Raw genomic sequence first — 19,892 nt, 5'->3', positions numbered from 1 at the left:
AATTCTGATTCCTAATAAGTTGTGCTACTTTACTGTGAAAGCAAACATCTATTTGCTTGGGGACAGGAGCAGAGTGTGGTGGACTATAGGCAGCCTGGAAGCACCAGCACTCTCCCAACACCTCAGACAAGTGTTCTGGGGACCCTAGGGGCCTGATCCTGTAACCTGGGTCAGGCCTCTCAAGCACCTAAAGGACTTGTGCAGAAATTTAGGGCTGGAAGTCATCAGGTCTGGCTCCCCTGATCTGGGCAGGAAAGACTGCTGCGGTCAAATAACCCTACCAAGGTGTGCATCCAGTCTCCTTTTGAAGATCTCAAGGGTAAGAGCTTGCACCACGCCCACTGACAGTCTATTCCAGGGTCTGGTCACATGAACCATGAAGAAGTTTTTCCTTCTATCCAGTCTGTAACCTTCTTCTAGGAGTTTATGACCGCTGCTCCTGGTTTTACCCTGGGGCACTTTTGTGAATAGTTGTTCATCCAACTCCTGATGCTCTCCCCTGACATATTTGTAAGCTGCCACCAAACCCTCCCAAAGTCTTCTCTTTTCTAGGTTGAACAGTCCCATATCCATCAGCCTTTCCTCCTATGGCTTGCTCTTCAGGCCTCTAATCATATGACTGGATCTTCTCTGGGCTCTCTCAAACTTCTCCAAATCCTTCTTGAAGTGTGGTGCCCAGAACTGGACGCAGTTCTCCAGCTGCAGCCTCACCAATGCTGAGTAACGCAGAAGAATCACTTCCTTAGTTTTGCTTGAGATGCATCAGTTGATGCATGCCAGCATATCGTTTACTCCACTAACTGTAGCATCACACTCATGGCTCATCTTCATTTTACGGCCCATTACGACCCTCAGGTCCATTTCGGACATGGTGCTAGCTAGCATAGCACCACAGAGCCTATAAGTTTGTTGCAGATTTTCCTTCCCCAGATGGAGCCCTTTATATTTCTCAGTGTTCAACAGCATCTGGTTCTGGTCCGCCCATTTAACTAATCTGTCTAGGTCCACCTGGATTGTCAGCTGATCAACTTGTCTGGCTTTTACCAGGAGCACATCTCTGTAAGTGGGTAAAGTCCTCATGGGTCAGGGTGTGATAGAGTAGGATTTAGGGAATCTCAGGTGCCCCGTACCTCCAAGCTGGGACTCATGTGATCCCAGGGCCTCATTGGACCTATGCTGAGCCATGCTCCATATGGAGGCATGGGTCCAGGGGGAGTGAGGGAAGGAACCAGGTGATCCCAATACCCTGCACCTCCATGCAGAGACCCATGCTGACTTGTGCCTCTGCCTGAACCACAGGTCAGCACAGGGGTCCCTGTGTGGAGGTATGGGACACCAGGGATTACCCAGCTTCAGCAATGCTCCATGCCAGTATCCACGCTGACCCATGCCTCCATATGAAGCATGGCACAGTGCAGATACTGGCAAAGAGGTACATGGCTGCATGGGAGCCAGCAAATTCCTGACATCCTGTACCTCCATGTTAGGACCTATGCCTCCAGCACACGACTCAGCAGGGAAATTTAAGAGTATCACCATTTCTCTCCTCCATCCAGAGTCTGACCTCTATGAAGAATGACAGACAATTATTACACAGGAGAAACCACTGCACTGATGGCTTTTAAAAAACAAAGAGAGGGTAAGGCTGGGGGGAGCAAACTGAAAACTTTGATGATGCTTTGGGAGCATAAGCCTCATATTCTAGAATTAGGAATGAAATAGATGTTGCAATGGATCCATATCAAAAGCAGCAGAAAAGAAGAAAAACCTTAAGAGCATACAAAAATCTTTCCATACTAATATAAAGTTTTAATATATCCATGAGGAAAGAGATTTGTTCTTGATATCTCTGAGTTTGTGGAAACACTTAAGACTTGTTTTGTTTCATTTGGACATTAAGTTGATCAGCATTTACAAAGAACAATACTGCATGCTCATGATGTGCAATTAGGCCAGAAGTAGAGGTCTCAGTGGAACAATTATTGTAATTTTATCTGCTATGAGACACCAAGATAAAATGCTACAGGCTGCAAGGAAAAACAGAAACCTGGAATTTGAGGATGGGAAACAATTTTCCTGGGCCTGTGTCCAGCCACAATGAGGAGAAGATGAGTCTTTCTACCCACTGGAATAAGAATTTCTGAACAAAGGCAAGAAAGCAGCATAAATCTACCACACTGAGTCACTGTAAAAATAGAGACTGTAAAATGTAACTGATTCCTATTCAATACCTGCTGTCTTTAACAACTACAGGACTGAATTTAAATTCTTATTTCTAAGCACTTCAAAAGCCAATTTGCTGTTAAAATAGGTAAAAACAGGACAACACGCAATATTTAGACAAATTAAAAAAATAACTTTACAAAACCTAAAACAGAATGGAAACGTTACCTTTGAAAATTCAGTAAAGGCACAAATGCTAAGGGCCCAAACTGTCATCCATGTTTGAAATCTCCTTCTGTACTTGATATTAAATATCTGTCTCCAGTAAGAATCATTAGATTTACATGAACAGTTTTTGAAACCGTAAAAAGGTAAAGTCTGTGCTCTGAAGAGTTTACAATCTAAGGCAGTGGTGGGCAAAATATGGCCCACGGGATCTGGCCCACAGAGGAGCTTTGTCCAGCCAGCAGCAGGTCCTTTGGTCCCGCCTGGCCAACTGTGGTAACTCCTGCCACCCCCTGGGCATGCAGCAGGGCTGGGGTGGCTCTGCAGCTGAACTGGCCCCAACCCCACTATGGAGGAGAGAACCAGCACACACCACTGGCCAGGCAAGCCCTGACCCCACACTGGCTCTGGGCTTTCCTGCCCAGGCTGAGCAGTGACAGCACAGGACAGAAACTGCTGTTCAGTGCAGGATAAAGGCAGCCCCTCCAGCTGCCACCGCTTCCTAGTGCAGCCCCCCCAGAGCCCACACAGGGCTGCCCTGTGCCTCCACTGCATCACCACCACCTCCAGGCTGCCCCTTGGAGAAGTGGTGGCAGCACAAAGAAGACACAGGACAGCCCCACACAGGCTCTGAGTGGCTGCACCAGGAAGTGCCGGTAGCAGGAGGGGAAGGGACTGCTTTTGCTCTACATTGAGCAGCAGTTTCTCTCCCGCACTGTTGCTGCTGGGCCTGGGCCCCAGTGCTGGCTCTGGGCTCACCCTTCCAGGCTGAACAGCAGCAGTGGTGGTGGTGGTGGTGCTGGACAGAAACTGTTGTTTGGTGCAGGGAAAAGCAGCTCCTACTTCTTGCCACCACAGGTACTTTTTGGTGCAGGTGCCCAGAGCCCACACTGGACTGCCCTGTGGCTCTGTCATAACTGCCTCTGGGTTGCCCCGTGCAGCAGCAGTGACAGCGCAGGGCAGCCCAAAGGCAGCGGTGATAGCACCTTTTCATTTCATAACCTGGATACTTGACACATGGAAGATATCAAATTTTAGCCATTTTTTTCTATGAAAAATTCATAATTTTACAAGAAGGAAACATTTTACTATTTGATATGCTAACATCAGGCTCCTGCCATTGTTGGAGTAAATCTGCATCTCACAGAGCACAGAGATGCACAGATACCTAACCACAAAAGGAATCCCTACGCAGAAGAGCTTTCCATCTTTCCACTCTTCTGTGAAATATGAAACATCATAACCTGAAGGAAATATACTTCTACATCCTGCTTGCAACCAGACAACTTTGAGGTAAAGACTTTTTCAATCTTTCTCTGTGCCTAACCCAGACAAAATGAACTATTCCAAACAGGAGACTTTACCACATCTTCAGCTCTCCCGTGAAATATGAATTTTCATTTCTACCTAGGAGAACTTTTACAATCTCTGCTCTCTCCTACGCCTGATGAAGAGTGAGTGTGCCCAAAAGCTTGCAAATAAACAAAGTATTTTGTTTGTAAATATCTAATTGGTCTAATAAAAGATATCATCTCTTCCGCAAGTTTTGATTCCTGTTGCCTGTAGACTGGTATGGCTACGACGTGGATACCATAAGACATTTATGGAATTAAAATGCTGGGGGCATAGCTGATATACTTTTTTTTCAGAGCAAGAAGCTAAGTCTGTAGCTATTTTTAGTACAATAATTCCACTTCTTTTATGCCAGATAATGAACCTTAAACATTTAAGCAAGATGTAATTCTGTTGGCAGCTATAAACAGAAAATGAAATTGCAATCCTATTACCTTCAGGGGAACTAGAATGTAATTTTTGCTTATGCAATTGCACATCTAAACAGATAGCAGGAAAAATAAATAGAAACTACTCTATATGAAAAAGAAAAAGCAGCTAGCAAAGTACTGAAGCTTTTTTATGCATATAAAGACACCAATAGAGACAGTCTTCCTGCCCTATTCTTTAACAACTATAAATTTTCATTTTCAAATAACTATTAGGTGCTTTAACTAAATTTTTATCAGTGTAAGTATTCCATTATATAAAAAACCTAAAATTCATCAGAAAAATGCATGTCTCTTGATCTTCAAAAGAAATAACCATGTCATGGTAAGCAGATATGTTTCCTATATCCCTGTTTCTTACAGGACGATTGCCTCTGCTGTTGAATACCTTATTTGGGAACCTTTTGATCTTTCTAAAAATAAGAAAAGAACAAGTACCTAACTTTACAACCATGTTTCACTGACTTTAGCCAACAAAAGCATTTGACTGAAAATCCTCCTCTTTAATATCAAGCCAACCCAAGAAAGAAAGAGATATTTCTTGGAGTTTATAAGTTTAGGACAAATTGGTTAAGACATTGTGAGTTACGTGGTAATGAAAATTTAAATAAATTTGAGGCACTGCAAAACAGACCTATCAAAACCAGCTTGGATTTACAACTTTTAAAGCATCTCATATACCTTTTTCCCCACTGAAGAACAACCCCTAAACCTAATTGGTCCAAATACTGTTTAAAAAAAACTAAGTATTTTCTTCTTTACTGCCAGCTGACCTGTAGGATTTTTTTTTATAGCAATACGTACACAACATAAAGAATAAGGTGTGAAAGAAAACTTATACAGGTATACCCTGAGAAAACAGTCTTTGCAGAAACCCTTCTGAAACCCAGCCTTAACCTACCTGACAGCCCTGTTTTTGTTTACTATCCAAAGCTCCAAATTTCATGGTTCAGGTCCAAATACGTTGGACCCCTGCTAAACCACATGGGGCAACTGATGCCCAGGAAAAAGCCAACCTATTAAATAGGTACTTTGCATCAGTCTTTCATCAGTCACATGGGATGCCCATGCCTGCTATGGGACAGGGAAATCTGGGGGAGGGGGATCCCCTACCCTCCATCAATGCTGACCTCGTGAAGGAACACCTTGAGAAGCTGGATACCTTCAAGTCAGCTAGCCCTGACAATCCGCACCCCAGGGTACTCAAGGAGCTGGCGAGCGTCATAGCCCAGCCCCTGGCACGGATCTTTGACAACTCCTGGCGCTCTGGTGTAGTGCCCGAAGACTGGAAGAAGGCCAATGTGGTGCCAATCTTCAAGAAAGGGAGGAGAGTGGATCCGGCTAACTACAGGCCCATTAGCCTGACTTCTATCCTGGGGAAGATCTTAGAAAAGTTTATGAAGGAGGCCATCCTTGAGGGACTGGCCCAGGCTAACATTCTAAGGGACAGCCAGCATGGGTTTGTTGCGGGTAGGTCTTGTTTGACCAATCTCATTTCCTTCTATGACCAGGTGACCTATCACCTGGACAAGGGAGAAGAGATTGATGTCATATATCTTGACTTCAAAAAAGCTTTTGATCTGGTATCCCATGATCACCTCTTGGCCAAACTGCCCAGTTGTGGCCTTGGCTCCACCACGATCCGCTGGCTGGGAAATTGGCTCCGTGGTCAGACCCAGAGGGTTGTGATTGATGGCAGTCACTCATCGTGGTGCCCTGTGACCAGTGGGGTCCCTCAAGGCTCTGTCCTGGGACCTATACTGTTCAACATCTTCATTAACGATGTGGACATTGGAGTCAGGAGTGGACTGGCCAAGTTCGCCGATGACACCAAACTTTGGGGCAAAGCATCCACGCCAGAAAATAGGCGGGTGATTCAGGCTGACCTGGACAAGCTCAGCAAATGGGCAGACGAGAACCTCATGGTGTTTAACACCGAAAAATGCAAGGTTCTCCACCTTGGGAGGAAAAACCTGCAGCAACCTTATGGCTCGGCAGTGCTATGTTGGTTAGCACTACAGAAGAAAGAGACTTGGGAGTCATCATTGACCACAAGATGAACATGAGCCTGCAATGCGATGCTGCGGCTAATAAAGCGACCAAAACGCTGGCGTGCATCCATAGATGCTTCTCGAGCAAATCCCGGGACGTCATTCTCCCCTTGTACTCGGCCTTGGTGAGGCCGCAGCTGGAGTACTGCGTCCAGTTTTGGGCTCCACAATTCAAAAAGGATGTGGAGAAGCTTGAGAGAGTCCAGAGGAGAGCTACGCACATGATCAGAGGTCAGGAAAACAGATCTTACGATGACAGACTGAGAGACATGGGGCTCTTTAGTCTGGAAAAGCATAGGCTCAGGGGTGATCTGATGGCCACCTATAAGCTTATCAAGGGTGACCACCAGGATCTGGGGGAACGTTTGTTCACCAGAGCGCCCTAAGGGATGACGAGGTCAAACGGTCACAAACTCCTGCAAGACCGTTTTAGGCTGGGCATAAGGAAGAATTTCTTTACTGTCCAAGCCCCCAAGGTCTGCCACAGTCTGCCAGTGGAGGTGGTTCAAGCACCTACATTGAACACCTTCAAGAATAAATTGGATGCTTATCTTGCTGGGATCCTATGACCCCAGCTGACTTCCTGCCCTTTGGGCAGGGGGCTGGACTCGATGATCTCCCGAGGTCCCTTCCAGCCCTAATGTCTATGAAATCTATGAATGCAGTATTTTTGTTTTGAAATAATTATATAAAAGGGGTATATTATAAAATCCTTGTTCATCTTACCTTGCTTACTTTGACCATTTAACTCAGTCCCCCTTTCAAGATTAAAAGGGCTCTGATATACAGAGCATGAACCCAGAGAATAGACTCTATGAAAAGTTTGAACTTGTCTTAGGTAGAACTATTATAATGTAGAAACAAGCGTAATGTCTAGTATTTCTTTTTTTACTTCAGATCATTGGGTACATAAGAAATATCTTGGACCACATATTTCTTTTACAAATCTGACATTAAGACTTGAATTATGTGCAATGAAAATGTGGGAAAATATCCATAGCAAATACATCATTAAATGAATAAAACTGTACATCACAAGCCAGCAAATGTAATGTCCAGGCAGGATTTTTCAAAAGCATTTAAGCTTTGGCTTAGTTTTGGTTACAAAGGCAATAGTAAAGCCTGACTTCGGTGGAAGTTGGTTAGTCACTGCTAAATATTTTGGAAAGGGGCTAGAAAAAACACCCTAAACATTGCTTACTTCACACTCATTCTGATCACCCTATCACAGCTGATAGTTACTCCATTATGATGATCAATATCATTTTTAAACAACAAACGAAGTTTACTTATTTGAATATATACAACTGGAATATAAGGACACTTAAGAACAAAAATATTCTGAACCACCAGGAGAAAGGTCTAGATTGGCTGGTGGAGAATGACTCAGGCACAGAATCCATATCACAGCTAGCATTATTTGTGCAGGGTTTAAAGCTTCCCCCTACTGGAAGCCTGTTTCACTGAACTAGACAGCCCATTCAGGGAAACCCTTTGGCTTCTCCACAGCCAGTCTTCGACGGGAATGAAGATGAGATGATTTTTGGCTGCTGGTCACACATTAAGTTTAAGATACCATATACATAATCCATAAAAATGTTCTACATTACATGTTATCCACAGAACATTTTTATGGCTCATTTCTCATTTTATAGTGCTTTAAATCCAGCACATATATAGCACCCTTCCTATTTAAACCATGATTAACACATTAATCTCAGCATAAGTATAACACGAGAGGGGGCCTTAGTGAGGCAGTGGTTCACAGGCATAACAGGATTCTTTACATGTCCAGACATAATTGGGGAAGAGGGGACACCCTGGATAGAGCACTGCAAGAACTTTTGTGTAGAAGACTCCACCTGACACTTCCTCAGACAGAAGACAAAGCAGCTGAGAAACAGCTGATTTTCATATCACTTTAATTACACCAAACTAATTGCTCTGTTGGGAAGACCTTGTTCCATACGTATTCACAGCTGAAAAGATGTTAAGATGAGTGTGAGACCCACCTATGGGTACTACTTCAAGAAGATTCCACTAACCTAGACTGTATAATTAGCATGTCTCAAGAGCAGGAAGGTGCAAAGGACGCTCAAAGAAGAAAGGAATGCCTTATATTACACATGAACTGGACCAAAATATAGCTCATTAAATATATAGTTGAAACATCTCTGTATCAGAATAACAAAAACAATGAGAGAGAGATAGTGCAAGAAAATGTTCTCATTAATCTTTTTAATCTGTACTAATGGAATCTCAAAGATTTGTCTGAGAAAAACAAAGTACTATTCTGATAATGATACAGTGTTACAATGCTGAACTGTCCTACACCCAATTACCTCATATGCTGAAAAATAAAGTGTAGCCAAAGGAAAAATTATTTAATTTCTCTAAACATTTGTTTGGCATTAACTACCATTATTATTCATTATGTCCTCTTAATCACAATCTTCTAATTTCTTTACTTGTGTCTAAATGTTTTGCTGAAAGGTCCAAAAACTGTTTAATACAACGTGGCATGCAGCTATATCGAAGTTAGCTGCAAAATATCAATAAGAACACTGTATTTTGTATCTCACTGCCAAAAGTATGCAAGAGGCATTAACAATAAGTCTTGCTTGACCAATTTAAAGATACGTTAGAACCCAACAGATTTCACAGTAAGTAAATATATGGATAGCTTGATGTGTTTCTTTGTGAGCAGCCATTTTTTCCAATCTGTGTGAAATCTGTACAAGGAAGCATAAAAGTTAGTCACCAAAGATTCAATAAAAAACAGAAGTAAGGACACGATCCCAAAGGAAATCTATAAGGATGTGGTGACAATACTCAGGGAAGATGTCCTTGATAGCAGTAAAAGAATTGGGAAGCTGAATTTAAACAAGGGAAAAAACAAAGGCCAGAGCCCCAAGAAAGGTTGTCACATTATAAACAATCCTAAATGAAATATTAGGCATTAGAAAGATATCTGCAAGATTGATACTGATAATGTCAAGCACTAATTAAAAGAATGCATGACAACATTTCCATGAGTGTTCTGGAATGGTCTCAAGCAAATCCAACCAATCCAGAAGCAGGAATGAGACTCATGATGTAATATGGGTCCACCTCTTTTGATCCTGAGGCTCAACTGCAGATTATGCCCACTGGAAGCACGCACAATCTTCTCCCTCCCCAAGGCATTCAAGAAGATAGTATCACTTGGTAAGGCCATTGCAAAAGTGGTTTAGAACTGGTAAAAGGTGACTACTACTAACCTTCCTTTCACCAGGCAAGACTATCCATAGGAAACACTATCCTAGACAACTACTGAGCTTGTGAGAAGCTGCTGAAAACTAGCACCACAAAAAGCAGTGTAAAGAAGTGCTGCTTTTCCAGGACAATAAATCACCTCACATTGCAGGTTCTAGTGATAACAACCACCAAATGTGACTTTGCCTTATGTACCATGCAGCCTATTCACCAGGTTTGGTTTCCCCATCCAGTTGAAGTAAAAGATTTTCATGAAAAGTTGCAATGAAGATAATGAAGTTATTTGAGGTTAATGAGGTTCCATACATACAGGCAAACAGCCTCTAAAAAGACGGACACAGTCAAGTAGCTAATGCACTGCACCAAATGCATTATGTCAAGAGAAAATATACTGAAATATCAACAAACAATTGAAAGAAAAATAACAGTGGTTTTCTCTTTGTCAGGCTAGAAATGCTGTAAAAGTTTGTAATTTTAATTAAGTTATGCATAAATTAATTTAAAGTATAGTCAAAAGTCTTACACTGAACTAACTATTCTGGGGAGATGTTTGGCAGTGGATCCATGTATTAATTGGTATGATAGTAAACACAAGTAAATATGATTTCTTTTAATGGTTAATATTAATTGTAAGAAACTTTCTTTGGGAGAAATTAATCGTTAAAATACGTTACTAATGCTTATTCAATACAGTTTATAATCTGAATATCATTTAAATATTATATGCATCCCTATAGTTAGTGTACAGTTAGGGGTGATTATTTTGAAACAAGAAAAATGAAAGCCATTCTGCTGATTTATGTCAGAAATAAAGTTGAAATTTTCACTGCTAACTCAAAACATACTTCCTGAGGGATTCCATAACAGTTCATAAAATGTCTTTGTTTTTAAAAGCTATGGTCTGTGGTATATATTTTCTCCAAAGAAACAGAAGAACATATGTAGCATCAGATGTGTGTACTTTAAGAAACTCTGGAATGTGAAATCTAAAATTCCAAATAAAGCAGGTGGTATAATTTGGGGAAAAAAAGAGTTGAAGTTTAATGACATTACCAGGTTATTCTACCAGACTAATTCACACTCACTGCATGACTTCAATGAAGCTCTCAATCCTCATGCTGATTTCGATTTAGTTCAAGTGCTATTTGATGCATTTCATCTGGAGTTTTATTCACTTCAAGCTACACTTCATTTAAGCAGGCTGCTGTTGTACTCATTTATTTTTTCTACTTTATTACCCTCAAATTGGTTTTGCTTGGTTTAGATAAACTGTTTGCATAAATTAACTTTATCTTCTTAAAATTATGAAATTATATATGTGTGTGTGTGTGTGTGTGTGCATGTATGTGGAAATACAAAAATGCATCACACCTTAAAAAGAAATGACAAACTACTATTAAAATAACTGAAAATGTATCAAACTACAGAAGTTTTTCAGATTATAAAACCTGTTCACAAAATGTTAATAGGTGATTTCCCATTTTTAGGCAGCTTAATTTTTCTCTAAAAAAATCACTGGTTTTTATTTTTTATTATTGGTATACTGAGTTATATATGTTAGCTAGGCAATTTATCAAGTAACAACAAAAAATAACCCAGGGTACATAAATACAAGAGAGAAAAATGTGACAAGGTTTAATACTTACGAGACATTTAGAAATACTAAATCTTGCCTACTGAACTGTTTTCATAAATGATTCATCTTAAAATAATCAAAAAGAGTAAAATCCTTGTTGCTCAGATTATATACTTTTTTCCCCGAATATTGTAAAATCAAGATGTATAATTATGTTTAAAACATCAAATTTATTTTTCAAGTTTGTAAACAACTTGTTAACTAGTAAAAGCAACATATAATTTAGTGAAAAGAATTTGGATTTTTTTCTTTAATCTTATCAAATTACTGAAGTATTTGTCTTTACCAATGTTAATAATTTAATCAATTTTAAACTGCCACAGAAAAGGAAATTTTTCTTAAGCAAAAGGGAAAGCCAAAACTATTTCACTTAAGTGGTGTGGTATTTTTTGTAAAGTGTTTTTGAAAAAATATGACCATGAAAATTAATCTATCACCACCTGGTGGTGTGGTGATTGTGTTAGAAATGCGTACTTATTAACACAGTGCTGCTACAAAAATTAGACAGGTTATTATTTTATAATGTAGCACAGCTAAAACTACGGGAGTATCAATTTGTACATATTTATGATCCATAGGCCACATGTTACTGTGTCCTGTTTTTTATTCACAAATTGTTTAAAAAGACACTTTTATTAAATATGAGGCCAATATTTTTAAAATGCTGACTTGTCTTGCTGACCAGCTTATCCCATATTATTAACATTCCTGAAGGTAACTTACCTTCAAATTATGTATTATTATACCCAACTCAGTTTTAAACCAGAAGGAAAAATCCTTATATATTATACTCTTTTGGACAAAGAGACATGTTTTAATACAATATTTTTAAAAAACAAAAATAAAAGTGATACAGCATGTCATATAATACAAAACCTAGTTTAGAGTGAAATTTTAACAGAAGAGCTAGACTGTGTTAAAGAACAAAAGAAAAGGGAAGCGTTTATGAAGTATTTACATTTTGTAACCATTGTAAAAACCACAAAAAAATTCTTCTTCAGGGTAAAAATATTTGCATTTTAAACCTTCAATACTGTAAAGCAATCACTACAAATATATTACACATCTGATTGTCTCATTAATATGGTTTCAATTGTAATATGACAGATAAATATAGTGTGATTTAGGCTGTTACTGCTGCTTTGCATCAGACTTTTGATTTGGTTGATTTGAAGGGTGAGAGCAGAGCTATTCAATTAAGATGCATTAATTCAAATATCAGTAGATAACATTATCTTTGGTATTCATTCAAGAAGGAATGGGAATTGTTTCGTGAGATTCCCTATGATTGAAAAAGCAAAACATTTGCTACAGTATTTTGTAGTCTGTCACTGGGTTTACTCAATGAAAGAAGGGACTACGGAAGGGCTTGCTGATTAACAGCTGTGTCCTTACAAAGTTGTTCTTTCCAGGCAACAGATTTCAAATAATACTATATGGTGCAAGAGACAAAAAGCCTTAGAAATAAATGATACTATCCTTAAAAATCTATTTAATTTAACCTCTCAGTAAGTATAAAAACTAGGGTTGGCAAGCCAGTCAACTAACTGACTGATCAAATATGGTCACTCGACCAGTCAACTGACTGCATATTTTTGACCGGTCAAAGTTTATAGCAATTGTATTAAAAAAAACCAAAACAACAAAAAAACCCTACATTTTTTGTAGTTTTCTTGACAGATGCATGATTTTTGTTTTATAACATTTCTTAATAGAAAATTTGTGCTTTTTCTGTGTTTTATTTGAACCTATTGGCAATTTTCTACAATTTTTTACTTATATTGGACTGGTCAATTGACCAAACTTTATTTGACCAGTCAAATACCCAAAACTATATAAAGCAAATAGTTATGGATTATATTACTGTTTAATTCTGTAAAATGTAATACTCACCAGGATCTGGGATATTTAAGCAGCTTCCCATAAAAAGCAGTACTGAAAGAGGGGATAACTGGAGCAGGTGAGCAGTATGATCCTCTGATATCCAAAGAGGTTAGTCCTGCCTGAAAGCCAAATATCTGAAACATGCACAAAAGGTCAAACTATATACTGATAAAAGATTCAACAAACACAGATTAGATTTAACACTTCTACTTTCCATTACCTAAACTCTCTGGACTTTCCCAGCCCCCCAAAATATAATATTAAAGTAATAATCATTAAATATAAAACTATCAATTATAATTACAGAATACTTTCCGCAACTTGAAAATACCTCCCATCCACTCATAAAAACTTGTTTTTTCATCTTAAAAAGAAATAACTGCATCCGCTTAAAAACTAATACAAATATGTTCATGTTTCCTATTAATATTTATGCAACATGCCAAATGTTTACTTACAATCACATATTACATTTTATCATTTATATGAAGCAATGTAAAACCCACCAATCCATTGTTTAGTAGTTAGTCAACATTTTTGTACACTGTGGGATTGCATAGGAGGAGCTTTTTTTTTTTTTGATAAAATGAGGCCAAATTTGAATTAGATTCTTAAGGCTATATTACACTTGTTCTCTAACATTTCTCCCTGTCCCTGTGAAAACTAGCTCTGAAGGAGTTTAATATTTTTAACCTATTCTGCCATCTGCATGTCAAAGCACAATTCACATATTTATATAGCAGATAAAGTAACTGGCTCAATTCTGCACTCAGAAAATGCAACCACAAATGAAAAAGCCAAGGGTTTTCTTTTAATAATTATGTATAAACCCTTGGGGAGGAAAGCCCTAATGAAAATATAAAAAAAAAAAAAATTAGGAGGAGAAGATGTGATATTTCTGACCCAATCATTTTAAATGTACTAGGAGGTGAGCTGCACCTTCCCAGGGAAGTGGAAGTTTGCCATGTAGTGATGTAACACCGTGCTACTGTTTTACAGGGACAGTTAAGAATCTTGTTGCTTAGACAGCTGTTATGGTGTGGGTAGACAAGTACAGTGGAGATGCGAAGGAGCTCCTCTGTGTTTTCTTTCGAAGGCAATATTTACACTAACCATTGTTAGTAGTGACATTAGTTGGGGTGGATGCAAATATAATTACAACAGCACCCAAAGCCCCTCAAGCTGTTCTAACCACAGCACTTGGTCTAGCAGGCCAGAATGTGATACTATAGCTGAAGTTATGCTCCTTTTGCCAAACGATTGCTGCGATTTTTAAACTCTCTAAATCTGGCAAAAAGGCTTCCTCCTCAATAAAGGATATTAAAATATTGAAATATTAAAATATTGAAATATATGATATTGAATATTTTAAGATCTCCTCCCATACTCAGAAGAACTGAACTATGCAAAGATGTGGCTCACTGTATTCAAGAATGGGCTTTTGCTTTTTGTGAACATTGATACAATAGGCAGTGACAGACATGGGGGGGAACCTCCCTTCACTCCAAAACACATTTTAGCAAACGAAGCAGCATGTTACTTCAACCCAGCTCCACAGCATCTATAGAAATCAGGCCATTCAGAGGGGCTTTTTGGGGCTTTCAGCTAAAGCTGATTCAATCAGCTGTTAGATAAAAACGTCAGAAAAGCCCCACTAACGCACCCAACCTCTACAGATGCTGAGAAAGCCAGGGTAAACTAACGTGCTCTCTCTTTTCCAGTGCAGGAGCATGTAGAGTTTAAAGTACAGCATTGTTTTGTTTTGTTTTCCCCCCACGTCTGTAAGCAGCCAACATAACTACTTTCCTTCACAGTATTCAACAGAATTTATAAAGATAAGTCATTACCATGTATATCTTTTTTAATTATTTTTCTACACTGGTTTTCTCTGAATCAATTTGAAGAGACTCTTATAAGTAAATAATTAGCCCATTCAAGCTTAACCTGCACTGCTTACTCACTGACATTCTCAATGAAGTCAGAGGACATCTTGGCTAAATAAGGAGCGTAGAACCAAGACCCTGAGACTTGTTGCACATCCTTCTGGCAAAACTGGACATGCACTAGAAAATAACTCAACATTTAAGCTTGCTTATATTCATGTTAAATTTATTCATGCTAAATTATTTTCAACATACTAGATAATATTTTTATTTTCTTTTACCTTAAGGTAGCAGTGTGCATTACAGTAATGAAGCAGGTTATCAGAAGGTTGGCTAAGGTTGCTGACTGTTTGCACAAGTTGTTCAGCATACATTGGCACAGAATGTTCCAGGTTAATTTTGTCTACCAAAATTCTAATAGAAGGCAAAGGCCGTACAGGCTGGAAGCTTGTAACGTTTAACAAACCACTTGAATTCTAAAAAGCAAGCACACACACACATTAAAGGCACATTTCAACATTTTAGGGTTGCTTGTGATGTTGCATACAATATGGCCTCATATCCCTATTTCCAAAGTTTTTAAAGAGCCTGAAATATTTCTAAAACATGAAGTCTCTACTTAGCAGATTCATGTACAAGTATACAAAGGTGATGTGCCATTCTATAATTCTTAGGGTCCTCTGTGATGTCACAAAACTGTTATAGGGATGTATCAAGGGGCACAGAAAGACAAGAAAATACTCGTAAACAGATTCATCAGTTATGTGCTTTTACATTTAATTTTAAAGGAAGAGGTTGCCCCTTGGCACCTTGATTAACTTGTCTTACTAGCTTGCTATAGCTTAAAAATCAAGGTTGCACAAATGGAATCAAGATTCACTGTCATGGCTGCCACGAACTCTTCTGAGCTGTAACATAGTTTCATAGTTAGTAGGGTCAGAAGGGACCTGAGCAGATCATCAAGTCTGACCGCCTGCCATGGCAGGAAAGAGTACTGGAGTCAAACGACCCCAGCAATGTGATCGTCAAGCCTTGTCTTAAAGACCCCCAGGGTAGGAGGCAGCACCACTTCGCTTGGAAGTTGGTTCCAGAACCTAGCCGCCCTGACCGTGAAGTAGCGCCTCTTGACGTCTAGTCTGAATTTACCCTCTGGCACCTTGTGACCGTTATTTCTAGTCACTCCTAGTAGTGCTCGGGGGAAAAGGGACTCCCCCAGTGCCTTCTGGTCCCCTCTGATTAGTTTGTAACAGGCCACTAGATCTCCCCTCAGCCTTCTCTTGTGGAGGCTGAACAAGTTCAGGTCCCGTAGCCTCTCCTCATAGGGCATGCCCTGCTGCCCCCAATCATGCGAGTGGCCTCCTCTGGACCCTCTCCATGTTGTCCACATCCCTCCTGGAGTGCGGCGCCCAGAACTGGATGCAGTACTCCAGCTGTGGCCTGACCAGTGCTGCATAGAGTATCACCTCCTTGGACCTGCCTGAGATGCATCTGTGGATGCATGACAAGGTGCGGTTGGCCTTCCTGACTGCATTCCCACACTGCCTGCCCATATTTATCTTGGCATCAATGATGACTCCAAGATCTTTTTCTGCCTCTGCACTGACGAGAAGGGAGTTCCCCAGCCTGTAGGTATGGTGCTGGTTCTTCCCCCCAGGTGCAGCACCTTGCACTTGTCAGTGTTGAATCCCATCCTGTTCTCATCCACCCACCTCTGTAACCTATCTAGGTCTGATTGAAGCCTATTCCTCCCCTCTAGCGTGCCCACATCCCCCCACACCTTAGTGTCATCAACAAATTTGAACAGGGTGCTTTTTACTCCCTCCTCCAAGTCACTGATGAAGATATTGAACAGTGCGGGCCTGAGGACCGAGCCCTGCGGAACCCCACTGCCCACATCCCTCCAGATCGAAAATGACCCATCCACCACCACTCTCTGGGTGCAGCCCTCCAGCCAGTTGGCGACCCATTTGACTGTGTAAGTGTCAACACCACAGTCCCCTAGTTTTTTTAATGAGAACAAGGTGAGAGACAGTGTCGAAGGCCTTCTGAAAGTCCAGAAAGATTATGTCCACTGCTACCCCTGCATCTAAGGATTTGGTGACCTGGTCGTAGAAGGCCACCAGGTTGGTCTGATAGGACCTGCCTCTAATAAACCCGTGTTGGTTGCCCCTAAGCATAATCTCCCCTGCTGGCCCCTCATGGACATTTGCCAGAATAATTCCCTCAAAAAGCCTACCCAGGATCGAGGTAAGACTAACTGACCTATAGTTTCCCGGGTCCTCCTTCCTCCCTTGTCTTCCTCCCAAAGACAACGTACCCTCATGTCCTTTGACCTCCATGATCTTAAAATTAATAAAAATACCCTGCCTAGACAAAAAGAAGGAATCAAGGATGTCAACATCTCAGTGGCTACAGTTATACCATAAATAAAACCTGAAAATTAAACCTTTACCAATGCTTTTCTCTTTTCCCTTGCATATAAGCAAGAGGCTGGCTTAACCAGCAAGAACATCTCTTTCTGTGATACTGCTAATGGCTTGTACTAAATTATTTCTAATCTGTGTCTGCTAGAAGTTTGCTAGGTTTTGGAGAGGCTAGTAGGACCATGTTCCATGCTTGTAAGTTCCCAATTGCTAGGCTGAAAGCTTGGGCAGTCTAATTTCCATCTCCAATATTATATATAATTTTATTAAAAAGTGTTTTATTAAAAATGTTAAGGTTAAATACTGACATGCTGACAAGTTACAAATACCAAAAGGTAAGGTCACACATGCCATTTCTGCTGGAGTTAGGCACGTGGTGGATTTGTTGAAGTGTACAAGAGGACTATTAAGTGCTTCAGGGTTAGTTGGAGTCTTAATAACAATGCACAGTCATCTTTTAAGGTTGGCCAAAGCCCTTATATTACAAACAGTCCATGTACTTACTCTATTGGAGTAAAACTGTTTCCTACACACACCTCTCCACACTTCTGCACAACAGAAGCAAGGTACAAGGCAGACAAATGGCTGTGATGATTCCACATTCCCAGCTGGTACATGGTAAACAGGATGAAAAGGTTTGCTGGCCCAGCTAGAACAACCCCCATACTCAAAAGTTCTAGAATTAAACTGCGTTGTAAATCGAGACAGAATGCCCTCATTTACTCGAAAATAGATGCAGGAGCAGAGAAGCAAGAAATCATGTCCTGTTTTCTCACAAGCCACCCTCCCTGCTGTGCCCCAGCAAAAGCTGAAGATAGGGAAGAACCTGACTTCTTAATTTTTTCCCATTTATCCTCATATGAAATCTCTCCTGTGCCTTTTAATCATTTTATTTTGATGTATTTGGACACTCTGAGACACAGGATCACCAACACTGAGCACATTATTCACACTACGAGTTTACCGTAATTTATACCACATCATGATATTTTCATTATACATGCTGACTTAAGGTGGGGGAGGGACGAGGGGGTCTACGAAGTTATTTCAAGCTGGGCATCATTTGTGATGGCTCATGTAACAGGGGGCCTTCTCACGGCTGATTAGAAGTTGGCCTGCCCGCCTGTTTCTAGGCAAACCGCCCACCTCTTTCCTGCCACGCCTTGCTGTTTAATAATTGGTGTCTTAATTAGGCGGGAGACTGCCCTTTGGAAGCCCTGTTCTCCTGGACCTATGTATGCAGCTCCAACCACCCCTGTACTGCATCCCAAGCCTCACAGATGACACACATGAATGATGTTCCCTCGCACCACAACTGGTGCTCCTGGGTCTCACAGGGACTCTCACTCCCTCCTTACAGAAGCATGCCATTGTGCTCTCCCTTTCTGTAAATTCTGACCTGCACTCAGCTTCCTCTCAACAGAGGACTTGCTGGGGTCAGGACTCACCCCTAGTTTCCTGGCTGAGCCCCACTATTCAGCCTCAAACCCAACTATGGCCTCAGGTGTCTGAAAACATACCTTGGCCTAATCCCCACACATGGGGTTCCTACTATGCCCACCCTAGGGCCTCTACATTATGCCCCACCCTGGGGTCTTTTCATCATCTTCATACTCAACTACTCACAGGGCTGGCCCTTGTGCTACCCTTCAGACTTACTCCCCATTTGGCCCTACTCAACGTGCTCCTGGAACTGCCCTTCATGCCCACTCCCTGTTTGGCCCTACTCAGCCCCCTTCATGCACAGACCTTAAGGCCTACTCCTGTTCAACCCTGATCTGTGTGGGGCCACCTACATCCCTGCCTTCTCTGGGCCTTCACAACTATCCCTGACCAGGGGCCTCCGGGGTCTTCCTCCCCTGCGGGCTCAGCTGCCTGCAGCTGTGCCTGGCCCCACTCCTCTCCTGGGGACTTCCATCCCTTAGGGCTCAGGTGGCCATAGCCATGCCTGGCCCTCATACCCACCGAATTGTGGGGGCTAGAGGTTAAGATACCCTGACCCACCTTTCACCAGGGTAGTAACTGGCCTGGCATTTCCTGGGGCTCCCACGCCACCAGAAGCCCCACCAGGCCACCCATCCCCAGCTGGGTGCAGTTTTAGGTCATGCCCAGGACCAAGAGCCTCCTAGCCATCCTCATAAGATCTTGCTTTTACCTCCTAGTGTTCCTGCTGCAGCTCCGCCAGGCAATGTTTCTGCCTGGGCTGGCAGCAGCAAACTGCATCCTTTATATACCTGGTTCTCATAATGGCTGCCACAATCAGGCACCTGCTAGCTGCCTGAATCTGCCCTTAAAGTGACAGGCACTCAAAGGTGCACTGCCACACTCAGTAATAGATTTACTACAGAAGACAAATGGTAAATACCAAATAAACAGGTCACAAAAGCATCAAGAAAATAAAGTTTACTAAATATACCCAGCATCGGTGTTGATCTAGTAAAGGATCACCTTGAAGGGCTGGGCACCTTCAAGTCAGCTGGTCCTGACAGATTACACACTAGAGTACTCAAGTAGCTGGCAGGTGTCGTAGCTCAACCATTGGCAAAAATATTCAAAAACTCATGGCGGTCAGGTGAAGTACCTGAAGACTG

The 19,892-nt window shown here is 41.2% G+C and overlaps 1 protein-coding gene across 4 annotated transcripts in view; it reads right to left on the bottom strand.

Moving 5' to 3' along the window:
• Nucleotides 1–19,892, bottom strand: part of VPS13B (vacuolar protein sorting 13 homolog B) — an 883,845-nt gene that overhangs the window by 702,041 nt on the left and 161,912 nt on the right. For all 4 annotated transcript variants that reach the window (XM_090040420.1, XM_090040419.1, XM_090040417.1 and 1 more), the window contains 2 exons: nt 15,160–15,354; nt 13,005–13,129 (listed from right to left, as the gene is read on the bottom strand). In XM_090040420.1, coding sequence (XP_089896546.1) covers nt 13,005–13,129; nt 15,160–15,354 — 320 coding nt within the window. The remainder of the gene's footprint in view (nt 1–13,004; nt 13,130–15,159; nt 15,355–19,892) is intronic.

This window comes from Crocodylus siamensis, chromosome 3 (assembly GCF_052110815.1).
Source record: "Crocodylus siamensis isolate JL-2025a chromosome 3, ASM5211081v1, whole genome shotgun sequence".
Classification (NCBI taxonomy): Eukaryota; Metazoa; Chordata; order Crocodylia; family Crocodylidae; genus Crocodylus; species Crocodylus siamensis.
This window is presented reverse-complemented; position numbering and strand designations above follow the sequence as displayed.